The 16515-nt window shown below is 40.2% G+C and overlaps 1 protein-coding gene across 7 annotated transcripts in view; it reads left to right on the top strand.

Moving 5' to 3' along the window:
* Positions 1-16515, top strand: part of stard13b (StAR-related lipid transfer (START) domain containing 13b) — a 60919-nt gene that overhangs the window by 38339 nt on the left and 6065 nt on the right. For 4 of the 7 annotated variants that reach the window (XM_031727768.2, XM_039597997.1, XM_039597999.1 and 1 more), the window contains 2 exons: positions 13409-13480; positions 14560-14641. In XM_031727768.2, coding sequence (XP_031583628.2) covers positions 13409-13480; positions 14560-14641 — 154 coding nt within the window. Of the gene's footprint in view, positions 1-10595; positions 11040-11858; positions 12106-12153; positions 12407-13408; positions 13481-14559; positions 14642-16515 lie in introns of those variants that run through there. The other 3 variants (XM_031727769.2, XM_039598001.1, XM_039598002.1) reach the window with 3 other exon arrangements.

The following is a 16515-nucleotide window of genomic DNA, read 5'->3' as shown; positions in this document are numbered from 1 at the left end:
GGCCCACAGTGTAAACAAAATACATCAAGGAATGTCTTGACTTGACAGGTTTACAAGCACTCCATTCATTTAAAGATTGCTGCTTGTAACCAGGTGAGCCTTCAGCCTTCAGCTTCCTCCAGGGCCTCTAACCTCTTTCCTTTGTCTTTAAATACCTGGAGACTTAAATCCATTCCCCAGAGGCCAAGAAAGGGCATGCATAACAACAAAGACGACTAAATACTACGACTCCCGCTCCCTCATGCAGGTGTGAGCACTCTGCCGCTGGATCAAAGGGTGGCTGCATTTCATAACATAAGCTTCATTGCTAAGAAACTTTGGTCATCAGATGGTAACGCACAGCATAGTTCTTCTCACAGTCACAGTAACAAGAGCGTGAGTCAGGTAATGCAGCCTTGTGTGGGTAATATTTTGTATCGCCGCAGAGGCAAGGGGCAAAACACAAGGCTTGTTTTTGATTGTGATGATGTAAAAGATGCACAAAGGATGCTGTTGGGTGGATTTCCCAGTACTGCGTGTGTGTACGCTTGTTTTCTGGTGGAAATCTTTATAATCTGGTGTGTACTGACGTGTGGCATCATGTAACTAGACGTGTTGTTTTCAGATCACAGATGTCTAGGTTGACAGCAAACCAACAATGTGGGTCATCTATGACACGGACAGAAAACATGTATGTTTAAAGTGCAATTTAAGTTGCTTTTATTCAAGTTAAGTCATTTTAATAACAGGGTTTCTTTTTATGGGAGATCTTATTTGTCATATTTTTGAGGAGTAGCTTGGAGTCTTTAGTTGGAACCAGTGTTTTGTCACAATTCAGCAATTTTCCAGCTGTGTGACTTTTTTTTTAATCCTTAAGAAGCATTTTAGTTGTTTATCACTGTTTTTTGGTTCTTTTTTTATCAGTTGTGTATGATCTTGTGCTCTCATACCAGTCTGAAATGCTGAATCTAACAGTGAAGTGGTATTTTAAAGCACTGGCTAGAGAGCCACCGAATTGATCTTTGTGTATTGGCAGTAGCTGCTGCATTCCAGCTGGTCGGCCCTGTTGACACAGCAGGTTGAAAGTGAGTGTGGGTCATGGTGATGGGCAGCATTACTCATGTATTGTTTCATTCCAAAATTCCAGGGATGGCTGTTCAATCTTAGTCACGTTTCCGATAAGATGACATTTCAAGGTATACTGAGCTATCTGCGTGGGATCCTCCTCAGTCCTTTAAGTTAAGGTATCGTCAGTTGTTACTGTCGAAATATTCTGTCTCTCCAGCTTGGAGAGTAGATGGATGTGCACGCACAGCTGTGTGAATTAAGATGAGACAAAAAAGGTATGTTGGCTGGTTGCAGATCTGAAGTGGTCTGTATATTACAGCAGGAATGCGTCGCTGTCCTTGAAAATATTTCTGAGATTTCAGAGGAGTATCCCACATGCGATTACTCTGGAGGGCTTACAGTCTGTCTGCAGCTTCTTGCCCTCTCCCTCAAATCCTCCCTGCTCAACCCTTGCCTGGATTCTCAGAATTTCTGCATCTGTTTGTTACTATTCATAGGGCAGAGATACATACAGTACATCATACATTTAAACAGCCATTTGTGTCCAGGCACTGCACATGTGTTGCAAGAATGTGTTGATTTTTTGTACTGTTGTTCTTGTTTAAAAAAAGAAACGACCTTTATTACTGACATTTGAATGATACATTTAGTCTTCTACCAAAGGTCCGTACTAGCCACATTTATTTTTGCATGCACATATGTCTTACATTAAAAAGGATGATTTTCATCTGTTTTCCTATAAACTATGCCAGACTATCATGAAACCTGACTGTTCATCGATTGTTCATGGACAATTTTTCCTCTGTGGAAGCATTCCTGTTTTATCATGGAAAAAGTCTGGAAGCTTCATCTGCACTTTGGTGGAAATCCAGTTGAAAGCCACACTGCTACATTTTCTCGCTTACTGTTTTGGGTCCTTTTCCTAAGTGAGGGGCTGTTGTGTTTTGAACAAGAAGCTCCGTCCAGTGTGACCCTTCCATGGCCTTTCTTCATGCCTTATTGACCTTGGCGCAGGCAATGGGCTCCAATCTCTAGCCTGGAAAGGCCGTTAGTGCTTTCCTCCATAGCTGAGGACAAATCCTGCTCCTTTTAATATGACAGAAGTTACTGAGTGGCAGCTGTGTGCATATCGGTGAATCTGTCCATATCCAGGAAATATGCAGTGCATCTTTCTTTTGCTACCATGGCTGTAAGGCTCCTACCTTAATTGTGCTGTCAGCTACATTAGTACTTATGTTGCCACACAGCACAATTCGCATTAGTATCTACAGTTACCCGTTAATTATATTTAATTGGTATTTGGTCTGGTAAACACCAAGTGTTTTTTTTTAATCAAGGTTTCATGACAAGGTTTATATTTTCTGTAAAGTTTAAATGATTAAAAGAGATAAGTTACTGAGGCAGAAATGTTTGAGTGGGATAATGTGTGTACTGCTTGCAGATTTTTAAGTAGTTAGCATAGAGGAGACAGGACCACTTAAGCTTTTTAAGAGGACAAGCTGCACCGTATGTTCTTCCTCTGACTGGAAGATGGTTTGAAAACTGCACTGGAAATGGGTTTGCATTGTTCTGTCTTTTGAGAAGTTGTATCAGTAGAAGGGGCTCTTCAAAGTAAGGAATCCAGTGAGACCATGCCCTGTCCCTCTCAAGGCTCCTCTGCCAAAGCACTGCATTATTCATCAGCGGTCTGCTACAACATGTGGCACGTTTGATGAACTGAGTGTGAAACAAATATAACTGCTCCTTCTTTCAAATGAAAGTATGATGATAAGTCAAGATGTAGCCTTGCACGTTGTTAACTTGGCTCCTGCATGCCTGTTTATCTTTTATTCATGAGTTTCTGGGCTGTAGCTGAGAGTGCTATGCAGATTTTGATTGCTGCCTTAAGGGGGCAGTAAATAAAACTGACAGGTAGGGAAAAGCAATTTTGACAATGTGCTTAGCTGGTTGTCTACATCCAACATTACAGTCATCACACTTTAGATAATGAAATCTATGGCTTGTACTGTTGCAGTTTGTTCTGTTGCATGATTACTAAAATCGGGTGTGTATTGGTTTAGGCATAACAATGCTATGTCCCAATCCATACCATGCTATTTCTAATTAAGTCTTAGCATTTAGTGTTTTTGCACTTTGGTGTTTTTTGCAAAAGTGAAGCTGCTTAGCTGAGGAAAAATAGAAAAATCAGGATGTAAGCAAAGAGTCTTAAAAAGACTTTTAAAAGTTCTTCCTTTTTCACATTTTAATTGGCTGCGATAGTCAAAAGCTGCTAACTGTCTATCATGTGGTGTTGCACGTATTGTATAACTTCCTGTTTACTGAAAAGTATGTTGAGATAGTTAAACATAGTAGTTAAGATGTAGATATAGCATGTATATGAGTTTGGTCACATGCCAATGTGGTTTTTATTCTCTGTATTGCTGTGGGTGTGAACATTTGAGGACAATGTGCTGGCTGTTCTTTCCAGGGTGTGTGCAAGCTAGGATGGTACTCAAAAAGGTTAAAAATTTAGAAAATTAATGTTCCAGTTGTTATACTTTTTATTGTAAATCCTGTTTTGCCATTTACATCTACCAGAAACCAAAAGCCCCCAAAGACTTGCTTCCTAGTGCCTGTTTAAAAGGTGTAAAGATAAATAGATTGTTAATGTTCAACATTGTTTGAACAACCCTTGTTTCAGATTTTTGTCTCCCAATCCTCCTTTGTTGAGCTAGCAAATGGAAAAAGGTCTGAATTTCAATGAAAACATCAGACGTGCACATTTTATTTCAGATATTATTCAAGTGTTAAATAATAGATCACATATACACTTGTATAACAGAGCTATTTAAACTATAGCTCTACATGGATGTTGTTGTAGATCCCACTGTTCCTGAAGTCAAAATGTACCGTGTACAGTTTGTTAGTTGTTAGAAATTTCTTGCTCTGGTGACTAACAAACAGAGGGAAAAAACAAATGGTTAAGAATCTTGTAATACTCAGGAACTGGCTCACTCCAACCAACCTCTAACAAGTAAACCAAAGCTCGCATTCATAAAGCTCTTTTGCAGATTCCCACTTTTTGCCTGTATTTGGCAGGGTGAGCTCACATACCCTTTGCAAGCTCCTTCTCCTGTGTGTGAATCAGTTGAGGCTGACAGCTGCCACATGTGCGGAGCTAATCATTTACTAGGTGCAGATTGAAGAAATGCCTTGGCTGCACTGTAACAGGAACACAAAGTCACATATTAACAGAAGTGCTTTGGAAAACTGCTCAGATGTTTCATATTCCACATGCCACAAAAAAATGCTGTACTGTTTTTACAGTGAATAGTAGATTTATTTTGGCTTGGTCTTGGTCAGAAAAGAGATTATATAGTCAGTGTCTTTAGGGGTCTGACCTGAAATTTCAACATTTGCTTATATATAAATGTATTTTCTATGGATGTAAAATAAAAAATATAGATAACTATGTATTGCACAGTCCAAAATAATTGGTGATTAAAACACAGTGCTCTAAGTGCCAGAGTTTAGCACTTGACTGACCTCTTGTGGTAGAAATGTGCATTACAAGTCATAGCTGGAAAAAATGACAGAAGTGTAAAGGCAGCGCACATCCAGGTCACAGACATCCAGCCGCCGTCTTTCCTCTTTATAGGCTGTTCAGCCCTGACGCCGACGAGCACAGATGAGAAGTGGTTTTATATTTTTAAGTTATTGTTCTGTGGGTAAGAGTACAAATGCTCTAATAGAGCAGAACAGTCATTTAACTCTATGGGTGGCTGGCAGTACTGGTAAGCCAAGCTGTACCTCGTCATACACAAAACTTGTGCTGACAGTATGATCCTCTGTGCTGCCACTTACAAGTCTGTTCCATGAGTACATCAAGCTCCTAAGGAAATCTTGTAGCCACTCACTTTGAAGTTGTTAATTAGGACCAGCGTCCCAAGGGATGCTCCATGCTTTTATTGTGGAGGTCCTGAGAGGGCTTTCTCACGGTATGGGGCCCTTGCTCTGACATTGGCCCTCTCTCTACCCTCTGACTCTCCCAGGCCATTCCCAGAGAAGGAGGGAACCCTGCATAGTGCCCTCTGGGAACTTTTCCAAATGAGAGGAAGGAGGACCTAATAGAGCTCTGCAGGATCTGACTTCAGAAGGGTTTCTTCGGGATGTTTTTTTCCCCTTCTATTTTTGTCTTTACTCATTACTTCACTCATAAACTACGCAGAATGTGTTAGTTTATACTAATTATCTCAAAAAGTTGATTCTGTTCATCTAGACGTAGCCTCTTCAGTGGGGGGAAACATTTCGTCACTCATCCAAGTGCAGGTTTCCCAAGCCTTATAAACAGTACATTTGCATAATGACTGTAACTAGCACCACTGATGAAAAATGGGCTGTGAGGCCAGTTGCTTGATCATTAATATGCAAATTGTCACGAGCATTGATCAATGGTCATGAGAAGCATTCACAGAGAGTTGGGGAATGGCTGCAATCGCAGCATTGTAAGATTGTGAAAGATGTACCCTTAGGCCCCCTCCTTGATTCAGAGATGCTCTTTCTCTTTTCATGAAAAATGGCCTCACTGACTCCCCGCTCAAACCAGCCTTCCTCCCTCTCCAGGATGTCTACATCCTCATCATTGAAAGAGTGGCCATTGGCTGCTTAGCGCTTCTGTGTTGTGCCATCCACTTAGCCAGAGGTTGTTTGATTTCCCAGCTGTATTAATCACTGTAATTCTCCTAGCACTTAATGGCGTACACTATATTACTCTGTTTGTGCCAGGCAACTGGATCCTTGGGGTGGACCAATTTTTGGTGCAGCGTGTTTTGAGGTTTGAAAATCACAGAGAAAATGTGCCTCAGCTGTTCCGATACTCCTGACTCATAAGGGATCACTAAGGGTTTTCACTTAGGCAGCAGTTGTCCTTCTTCTCTTCTGGATCACCTGGAACATTTTGGGATTTCCTTACCTGGATGATTGAACATGAATCAAGACATTTATACTAATTAGCATCTGATTTTTTGATCTGTGTGGGTGCCACAACTTTAGAAACATGTGTCATAAAGGTTCCAGTCATTCTATTTTCATTACATTTCATTACTTCGTTACTGTCAAGATTTCACCTGAGCTGGCTGAGAGTTTGTCAGTAATTCTTAGCATTTAGTAATTCTTCTTCACTGGAAAACCAAATTATAGTGTTTACGTAGACTATCAAAGAGAATGGAGAATCAAGGCATGCATTTCACATAAAAGACAAGATGTATGGACTTTGAATGCGGATGCATCAAAGACGTACTGTATAAGAACTTGTTTAGTTTGTTTGTAGGCCTAAAGTGTTACATTTAACTACATGACCACATGGGAAACTGTAGGAGCTAACTGTAACAGAGCTGGCATAAAAGATGAGGAGGAGGGAGTCAACTAGAAAAGCCCTGACAGGAATCGTGCTGAGAGAGGGAAAAGGAAAAGAAAGGGGGGAGGTAGCAGACAGCTCCAAGGAGATGTTAGTGAAGAGAAAGTGGAGCTCACCGTAAGTCTGATAGGCTTACAGACCTTACATCTGGACTGCAGGGAGCACAGATGTCCACAGGTACAATAGCTCTCTAGGATCTGTTTCAACAAGCTATGCTTCCTATTTTGGCTTTAAAAAAGAAAACCCACAGTTTTGAAAAAGGAAAATTTATGAGAGCAGATAGGGACTCCTTGGTGCATGTTATTACTGCCCAGCCCATGTTATTAATCTTGCACTGTGTTACTTATCTGTTGATAGAGTGAGTAATTTCATCTGAAAACTAGAGCGATGATTAATCTATAAAGATCACTGTGGGTTGAGGAAATAGTCCAGGGTTTCAGGGACTTTTGCCTGCATGAAGAAGGAAATCTGCAAAAGCCAAAGCTGATACTTTTATCACAAAAGAAAGCAAATCCTTAAGAAAAGGGCCTCCGCGATGGTTTTCAGAACACTTTAACATGCGTGGGAACGTGGCTTCAGTTCAGTGTCTGGAAGTGTTTAGCTTTCGCATTGTCTCTTGGAAGTTGCTGCGGTATGTATTTCACAGAAAGCTCTACTGATTGATTTCTCCTCTATTCAGAGCTGTTGGCAGTAAAGTGGAGGTACATGGGGATCTGGAAATTACCATCCTTTCTAGAGTTTGGGGTCAGAGGTCCCTTTTGTAGTAAAAGACACTTCTGTTTAAGTGTCAGTTTGAAGCCATGTGCCAAAGTATCCTGTAGTGTGACCAAAGGGGAGGAAGCAGAACACCTGTCTGTGAAGCAGAAGTACACTTGACACTTCCCTCAGTTTTTGCTATTTGCAAAGCAACCCCAGGGATTCAACATGTGATTGTTAGAACATTTTCTCAAAACCAAGTGAATGTGAGACATTGTAACAGCCTGCCTGAAAACACTGTAGAGCTGATGGTTTGAACTTTGAAGCCTTGGCTTGCTCAGAAGCCACGTGGCCCCAGCATCATACCCAATTATTTGTCTTCTGGCTCTGACTCCCAGCCAGCAGGAATGGCTATCAGTTTACAGTTTGTGTCTGGGATCATCTGTAAATCCTCCATGGAAAGGCTGTTTGTGGCAGCACAAGAGAGTGATTTTGAAAGCTTTCCATTTTCTTTCTGACTGTTGACTTGGAACATAAACTGATATTTGCTTTTAGAAACCATTTGTAGTTATTTACTAGAGTTTAGCAATGTTTGGATTATCATGAATCATGCCATTCCCGCATGATTTTCAAGCTGGAATTTTACTGGGTTTTTTTTTTTTTTTTTTTTTTTAAGCCTACTGCTGACCGACACTGCACAGGAATGAGCATATGTGAGTTAGCGTCTTGGTATTTAATTGTTGTCACTGTGCATTGTATTATCATTACTAGCTTGTGAATGCTTAAAACGCTCTAATGGCTATTTCTAGAAAGAAAGAGAGCTGATGGGTTGTTTCCCCTGAAGATGAAAGAACCTTCTCTCTGGGTGTCCTTCAGAGGTGAAGGAGAGTGTTACCACAGCTGTGCTGCTCTTGTTTAAATTCAATACAGGACCTCGAGAGAAAAACACAGCCCAGATGACTTTTGACCCAGCAGGCTTTGGCAATGGTCAACAGCAGCAGATCCCTAGCTCACGTAGTTATGTTATTTACTCTCAAAATCAATAAGTGCTTGCTGTGAGTTTGTGTGTGTGCGTGTGTCTGCTGAGAAATGAAAGGTAGACTTCAGCTTTCACTGATTGAGTCATTAAAAATGCTAAGGTTTATGACTTTTAACAGACAAAGAAAAGAATTAAAGACCAAATGATGATGATAGATTAAAAGGCTGGTCTGTGGATCTAAGATTTAATTGTGAAACCTTGCACTTACACAGGTTCAGAATGCTAATGCCTCCTTGGCACCAGGTTTTTCTGGGCTCACACTGTGATTGTCCTAAAGTCTCTGTTCTTCAGGAGGCACCGAGATTTTCTTTATCCACTTTGTTACTGGAGACCTGTGGGCCAATGAAAGGATCTCTCCACAGGTCAGTGTGGACCACAGGGCAGAAGTTGGCCCAAGATTTGCACAGCTCATTTGTATTTGGGGACATTTTGCCTTGGTGTCTTAGCAACACAGCCAAAAGCTGATCATTTTAAACCTGCATCCTGTGTCGACCGCAGGATAACAGGTCCCCTGTGTGCCCCACAGGATCAGATGAGGGGGTGGAGGTCCCTGGATGATTCAACATTGGCTCTCTGTAATTACTTGGCCTGTGGAGCCATCTAGCTCATGTGCCAATCAAGAACAAAGTCAAATCTGCAAAGGTACTGTTGTTACTCAATAAGAGACAAACGAAGTCTCTTGAATTTGACTAGTATTCTTTATTTCACTATCTTGGTAGTTTATCAGTGATAATGTGAATGTTATAAACTGAAAGGCAGCTGTGATGTTAAGCAGTGGCACCTCCTGTTTCGCTGTGGCATATTGTGCTGAGGATATTGGAGTCTGAGGGACATGTAGAGCTTTGTTAATTAAGACCTTCTTTTGAAATAGGAAGGCTTTATTCCCACGGCATTAGGTGAATTGCATGGGGCAGCACACTATTAATCCACCTTGTGAATTGCAAGCATTTCCTTGAACTCTTCTGTTCTCTTCTTTTGCGCTTCCTGTTTGCTCCCCTGTACACAATTATAAGCTGTGAGACAGAAGGAATGTAAGGCTATTTTCAGCATGAAACATCAGATGTTGTGGTTTTGTAGCAGACTTGGAGAAGGGCAGTGTGTTTCCCCTGGCTGTCTGTCTAGCCTTAGCTGACTCCTCACAGTGAGTGGGTGTCTGTATGCAATTAGCATCATAAAGGAGAAGAGAGGCCTCACCTCTATGCTTCCCAGGATGACGACACCTTCTAGTGGAATCTTTTTCCATATTACTGGTTCTGTTTGTCATTCTCCAGGTGTTCCTATAGACAGTCTCAGTACTCAGTTACAGTCTGAGTCACCTGGCTGATTCATTTTGTGGCACTGAAGTATGGAGGAGGCACATTTGTGTGGGCATACACAGATAGTAAATTTAACCGTTTGTTTGAGCGTTTTAAAGTTCTGCCATGCTCTTAGTGTCTTTGCTGTTAAATGATTTATTGAGGTAACTAGAGTGGAGGTGCTCTGCCATTCTGTCTGTGCTTGAAGCTTTATACCCAGTCCTGGCCCCATTAGACCAGGAGAGGAAATGGCAGAAGTGTCACAGCGAGGCAGGCAGAGGGCAAGCGGAGTACATCTGGAATTCTACTCACATGATAGGAAATTATGGATGGTTATGATATCCTTACGTAATCGCAGAGCCATGGAAAACCCTGATCATTTTAAAGTGGCTTTATCCGCATATTAAACCAATAGATTTTCCTCATAAATCATAATTGTGGGGATTTAATCTCTTACAGTATAATGTAAAATTAGGCTATTGATGCATTGTACAGCCAATCCGGCCCCTGTGTCTTTCTGGATTTGATTTATAAAAACATTTGCTTCTTTGACTCTTTCACACGTTTAACTTTAAAAGATTTACATTGAACTCTAAGGTAAATTGAGTTGACTTTTTGCTTTTTTAAAAGTGTGTTTGTGTCTTTTTAAATTCCAAAATATATTTTATTTAAAGGTTTTTAAAAAAATTCTTGTTCTTTATGCATTTATTTAATTGAAACTACCCTCTCAACATATCAGATGACTTTGAGTGTATTTGTTTTGTTTCAGACATAGAGTTGAAACAGATTGACATATATTACTGTTAGGATGATGTTAGCGCAGAGTCTTGTGAGCTGAGGGGCTCAGCATGATTCACTGCTGCTGATTGCTGACAGTTTATGTCATGGTTTTCCCAGAGTTCAGCTGCCTACGTTTTTTCCATTTCATTGACCCGCTGTAACAACATCTGGAGTCTGTAAAAACCATTCTTCCCTTTTGTTTGTTTAAGTTAAACTTTTCCCACATCACTTTTAACACTTCTTGGATGAAGTTTCGAGAAAAAAACTGTAAAAGCTGACCTCATGTAATCTGGCCAGAAAACTGACTGAGAGCAGAGAAACATCTTTTAGGAAATGGTAGGAAATTCTTAATTTTTAAATACAAAGTATTGAAATACAAGAGAGTCCAAGGATTCAGAGGCAATCTCCTCTGCTTAGATGTTTGCCAAAAATCTGCTGAGTGGGGTTATAAAAGAGTTGTCGTGGGCAGAGCTGGGTAGGAGGGTCAGGCAGTAGGAGCTGAAGGGGAAGATGACGGGGGTGAATGTTCACAAGTCTGCCACAGAAAGGGGTGGGTTGAAGGAGAGATTTAGTGTTGGGGCAGGCACATGGTAGTTGGGGGTAGACGGAAAGAGAAAGGGGAAGAAGGAGCTGTGGATCTGAGTTCCAACTGGAAGCTGTGTTCAGACAGGGAGAGAGAGCAGGAATGTGGCTCAGCGTGGGAATGAAGATGCTCTGACATGCTGAGAGACACTCTTAAGATTTGATGGATATATGAACCACTCTGGCTGTATGATGAAAACATCCCGTGAGTACATGATAATTTGTTACTGGCAGGAAACTACAGTGGTAGTTGATTTGAAGTGTTTTGGAGAGTAGGCATATTAAGACAGATGCTTCACTGACGATAATTGTTTGTACTTATTCACAATAAGACTGAATGAATGAATTTGTTCTTTTTATTTTGGATTGTTTTACAAAAGAATATGGAAGGAAGGAGATTACTGTTTGTCATAAAGGCTCAGGACAAAACAAAATAAAAACCCGAAAAGTTTTTGCTCATGTTGTTGCCAATCAATATTTATCAAAAGTTTGGGATGAGACTGTGGGTCTACCCAGCTCATTCTGTATCCAAGCTAGGTTTTCTTTGAGCATTTTGTCACGTCATATCCATGCAATGAATTACATAACAGCTGGTTATTTTAAAAATGTATTTTTGGTAATGTTGCACAAAGACAATGGTAAAGGAAGGACGCCCTCGGTTGCTACAGATGCTTTAGTTGTGCACAGCTTTTAACATTCAGGGCCATTGTGTCACAGCCAAACTGGGTTTCATCTCTTTGTGAAACTGTAATTTTATACTGTACACAGTTTTAAAGCTGTGGGTTGTGGAGGGAAAACACAAGTTCTCATTTTTGGCATCATGCCCATCCAGCCTTTTATCCACAAGAGATTTCCTTAGAGAGAGGATGAGAGGACAGAATGTCTCAGTATCGTGTTACAGAATGCCAAAAGAGAGGAATTCCCAGCTCATGTTACTTGCTCCCAGTGGTCCAACCTGTGGCTGTGGGACACAAGAGGACCTGGCAGCGCTCTCACTATGAGCTACAGTTGAATAATACAGGCCTGATATTATCCCCCTAAGAGGGAAGGCTAGTTGCTCAGAAAACCTTTAGCTCCTGCTGATACAGGTGGGAACAGAGCACAGTGGCTCCTGGCCGCCTACCCATGTTGACTTAACTGCTGGTTAAGGGGGTAAACAGCAGACCTTTTCTATCATCCAAGGACAGAGGGAACTGTTAATATTTATTCAGTTGCATGACCAAAGTCACTTTTTATAGATTTCTGGATGGAAAACAAGTAAAGCAGCACAGGTGAGTTCTGGATTATATCTGGAAAATCATCCGATAGCTGCATATTCATTCTAACAATACAACTGCTGTAATTATGCAGTATAGTGTGATGAATGATGGTGTTTTATGTTTCAGTCGTATTGTGTCAGGCTCAGATGGGGCTTGGAAATAAGACTTCAGATATGTAATGGGAGAATTGTTTGTCAGCCGCTGGCGCAGTTTATGCACGATTATTCTGGATGTAATGTTTACTGTTTGTATTCTTCTTCAAATTGTGGAAAGGTTTTTAAACAATAACAACAAAAAATCCACCCTGAAACTGGTAAGAACTGTTTAATATATAGATTTAGGTAGATATAAAATCTGTGCTTCATATGTTTTATGTTAAATAATTTACCACAGAGTTACTTAGGTTTCTAATGCTTAAAAATGTGCCCGTAGAGTGGCTGATCATGGATAACAAATGATGTAAGGGATTGTTTGGTTATTTGTTTTTATGAAGTTTTTAAGAATTTTTGGAACTTTAAGAATTTTTGTTATAAATTAATCTTCGGATCAGTTTGTTAATTATCGTAAGATAAAAAGTAAAACAAAAAGCATTTTTCAGAACAACCAGAAGTTTAAAAACCTTAAGAAAAATGTTTGTTTTTATAGAAAACTGCAATAAACAGCAAGTAATCTTCTTCAATGAGGACAAGTAGGCCTTTCTTTTACCATAAAAAAGCAATAATAATCATTTTTAATACCTGAATTATTTCTCCTAACACATTCTTATAAATTCTGATGTTTATTGACTACAGTTTTACATTTCCTCTCCTAATGTAAGGCAACCTATTTACTGTAGCACTGGCGTGTCAGACAGCATGTCTTGTGTAGGCGGTAAATGTCACCCAGCTCTATTAGCATTAATGGAAAGGCGCCAATGGTCTGTTTCCTCTCCTTGTCATCAGCGGCTCTGCAGACGTCTCACTCTGCAGGTCACCGGGACCAGTTTATGATCATGACTGGAGGGATCAATTCTTTATCACAAACTCTACTTGTTTGCTTTGCTTGGACTCTATTAAAGATGCATAGAGTGCTGATAAGGATCCTTTTACCCTATTTACATTTTGTCACTGTTTGTTTCATACATGATAGTATCTCTGGATTTACCCAGATCTGCTGTCTGTCCAACCTTAAGTTTGTTGTGCGTGTTGGAAAGAGGCGCAGGCTTGGTTTTGTTTTCACTTGAAAGCCCAGTTTCTTTGTCAAAATGAAAACTAACTCATCTAATGTGATTAAATTTCACTTTTTATCTCAGACAACAACATTTTTTGTATTTCAGAAATTGAGGCGAAAGAGGCGTGTGATTGGCTGCGGGCAGCAGGATTTCCCCAGTATGCTCAGCTCTTTGAAGGTAAAACAAAAAACAAAAAAAACTCCTCCACACATTCACACATGACCAAAGGGTCAAAATGTTGGCATTAAAGGGAAGAGGTTAATAAAGTAGAACAGCAATAAAAGGCTTCTGTAAGGAACTAAAAATGGCTTTTTTTAATTTTAGATCTGTTCCTAAATAGAACAGTGTTTCTGATTGAACATGGACTTGCAAGCTGATGAGTGAATAATGGTACACAGTGTTATCTGGTCTGCCCCCAACACTGTACACAAAACCATGTATTCATGAGCTGCATAGTGCGCCTCATTTACACCACTATTCTCAGGAAGCCTTGGAGCTTGGACCGCAGTCAGATCCCTAGACACAGCAAAACAAGTGGAAAATTCAGTTGCTTTTAAAGTCTAATCTTTTCCAAGCTACGATTACTACATAAACATGTCCTCTGTGCTTAAAGACTAAAGTCATGGGAAGAACTGGGTTTTATCAGAGCTTAAGGTAGCTATACTCCCTCAGATCTCTGCGTCGTGGCCAGACTTCTGATGTGCTGTGGTGCAATATATTTGTTTTCTGACAGTTTGTAGATAGTATCTGGACTTTGGCAATGAATACAGACATTGCTGTTTGAGTGAATGATAAGTTAACATAATTTTAGTATGATATTGGGATTGTGTATTAGAAATTATCCCAGTGCTTGAAGCTTTTGCCATTTTTTAAGTCCAGAATACAGTTTATCAGAATATTTGCCCAACTTTAAAATCAGACCGAGCAACCTCTGCTTTTTATAAGAAGTCGACAACTTGACATGAATGCAGTGGAATGTTAGATTCATCCTCTTAAGTTATGTAAGAGGAAGCCCATACCCAGGGCAAGACGTAATGCTCACAAGCCTGAACGCTGTTATTTGGACAAATTCTGTCTCTGCTCATTAGCATCACATACAAAACAAGTTAATGGTCTCCCAGCTTTCAATGTAGTTCTGGAAAGAATGTGGTTTCCTCATCTCTCTTTCCATTCATCATATCCAAGAACACTGCTAAAATGTCAGGGAGGAATTTGAACACTGCTTCTTTCTCCAACTTTATTCTTTTTTTCCCCAGATTCGCAGTTTCCCATTGACATTACTCCTGTGAAAAGAGATCATGATTTTTTGGACAAAGATCTTGTGGAACCTCTGTGCAGGTAATGTCATGTCAGATATTTATAGCTAATCTTTGAAATAAAGTTGCAAACACTGAAGTGGAGCTATGTTAAAGACCCTGTGAAGTTTGACATGAAAGCACAACTTCCATGTAATGATGTGAAAAAAGTTTAAAAGCTAAAAGCTGCAGACACAAATCCTGTATTTATACAACTGTTATTACATAAACTCGTTGGCTATCCCCTTTGGGATCACGTCAGGAAGGGCATTCAGCTCAAAACTCTGCCAAGTCAAACATGAAGCTACCCACTGTGGGGACCCCTTGTGGCAAGCGATCAGCTGAAAGTAGCTTACTATGAAGTTTTTTTCCCACTTGGAGTTACGTTTATTATTTCATTTATTAAATCACTGCTTACAGACCTTCATCAGGTCGCACAGATATGGTGGTCCCCAAATGGACAAAATGAAAATTTTGGTTTAAAGTTGGTGTAAGCAACATGCTCTTTGCCCGCACTTGATAAAATACTTCTATATTAACCTGATGTCCTTTTTGTAGTTTGTAAGTAATCTGAGAGAGAAGAGAGTTTCCAGGCTTTAGAACACCTAGCCTGGGATTGGAGACTTTGGCCAGCATAAATTAGAACAACATCAGGTGGAAGGATATGGTTGTCCAATCGTGTGTTTGACTCTTCTGAAGTCAGATGGGATCATTGACCTATTTTTAGCACTGCAAGAGGATACAGCTGTTTTTAAATTTTTTGGCCTTTTCCACATTTTATGCCTATTGCAGCTTTGTTAAATCCTTCACTTGCAAGAGCACTGATGAGACTCTTCTGTTGTTCATCTAACCCAACTATGCCTAAATACTGTATATAATTTCCTAGTTTGCCAGAGAATGACTAAAAACGTACACTAAGCGAACAACTGGTGGTTACACATAACGTTCTTGTAGGGTGAGACAACGCATATACTTTTTCAAGCCAAGATGCAAACAGCACTCGGGCTACCACTGTAACTATAGCAACCATCCCAAGAGGAAAGCAGAAGGAACGTGAGGGGTGCCTCGCACAGCTCAATATGCTGTGACTCTAAACAACCCTAAAGCAACTCATCTGAATTCCAAACTAGCCACAGGATAAATACAGCACAATTGGAAACAGTTCCACCTCTAACGTGATTGTTGTCCACGACGTCCCTCCATCTCTATGGTAACATTAGGATGGCTTTATTATCAGTTTTGCCACCACAGGCATGTGTGCAAAAATAAACAGCCGCCTTCATCTTGTGATTGAACTGAAGCAGATAGTTATTTTATGTGTGTGAGTTGCTCTCTGATCCTTCAGTAAGCAGCCTCCTTTTTTTAGTAACCACATTCAAAGCTCTTCTGGCCTGCGGAATAAAGGGCCCCCAGCTTAGAGATCCCCCTCTTCAGTGCTCCACTATCTACAGTAACAATCATGGGAACGTCTTGTTTAACTAACCCCTTCTGTAACACTGGAGAATGGTTAGAGGCCTTTTACTGACACAGAACAATACTGTCAGTCGGTTAAAAAAAGCCTGTTAGCAGTATGTGGAGCCGTTAAAGCTTGTGATTATCTTACCGCACATTTGTTTCTTTGTCTAAAGCCAACATTCAGTTTAGCGGGAGTGTGTTTTCTTATGTCGTCATTTTTTCCATCTGCAGCGGTTGGTTCATTTTCAGCTCTTAGTGCCGTTGTACAGTGTACTGTAAATTCCAGTTGGCACACCCACAAACTCCTATAAACTGTAATCACTAAGGATACGCTCAAAGCCTTAGTTTGTGATGTTTATTAGAGATACTGAAAGCATTCACTGTTTGTCTTTATAAAACTACATTAAGGAAATGTACATCAGTATTTATAAATAGATTATGATAAATGCAAAACATACAACT

The sequence above is a fragment of the Oreochromis aureus genome, linkage group 14 (genome assembly GCF_013358895.1).
Source record: "Oreochromis aureus strain Israel breed Guangdong linkage group 14, ZZ_aureus, whole genome shotgun sequence".
Lineage (NCBI taxonomy): Eukaryota > Metazoa > Chordata > Actinopteri > Cichliformes > Cichlidae > Oreochromis > Oreochromis aureus.
Note: the sequence above shows the minus strand (reverse complement) of the source record. Positions and strands in the feature narration are given on the sequence as shown.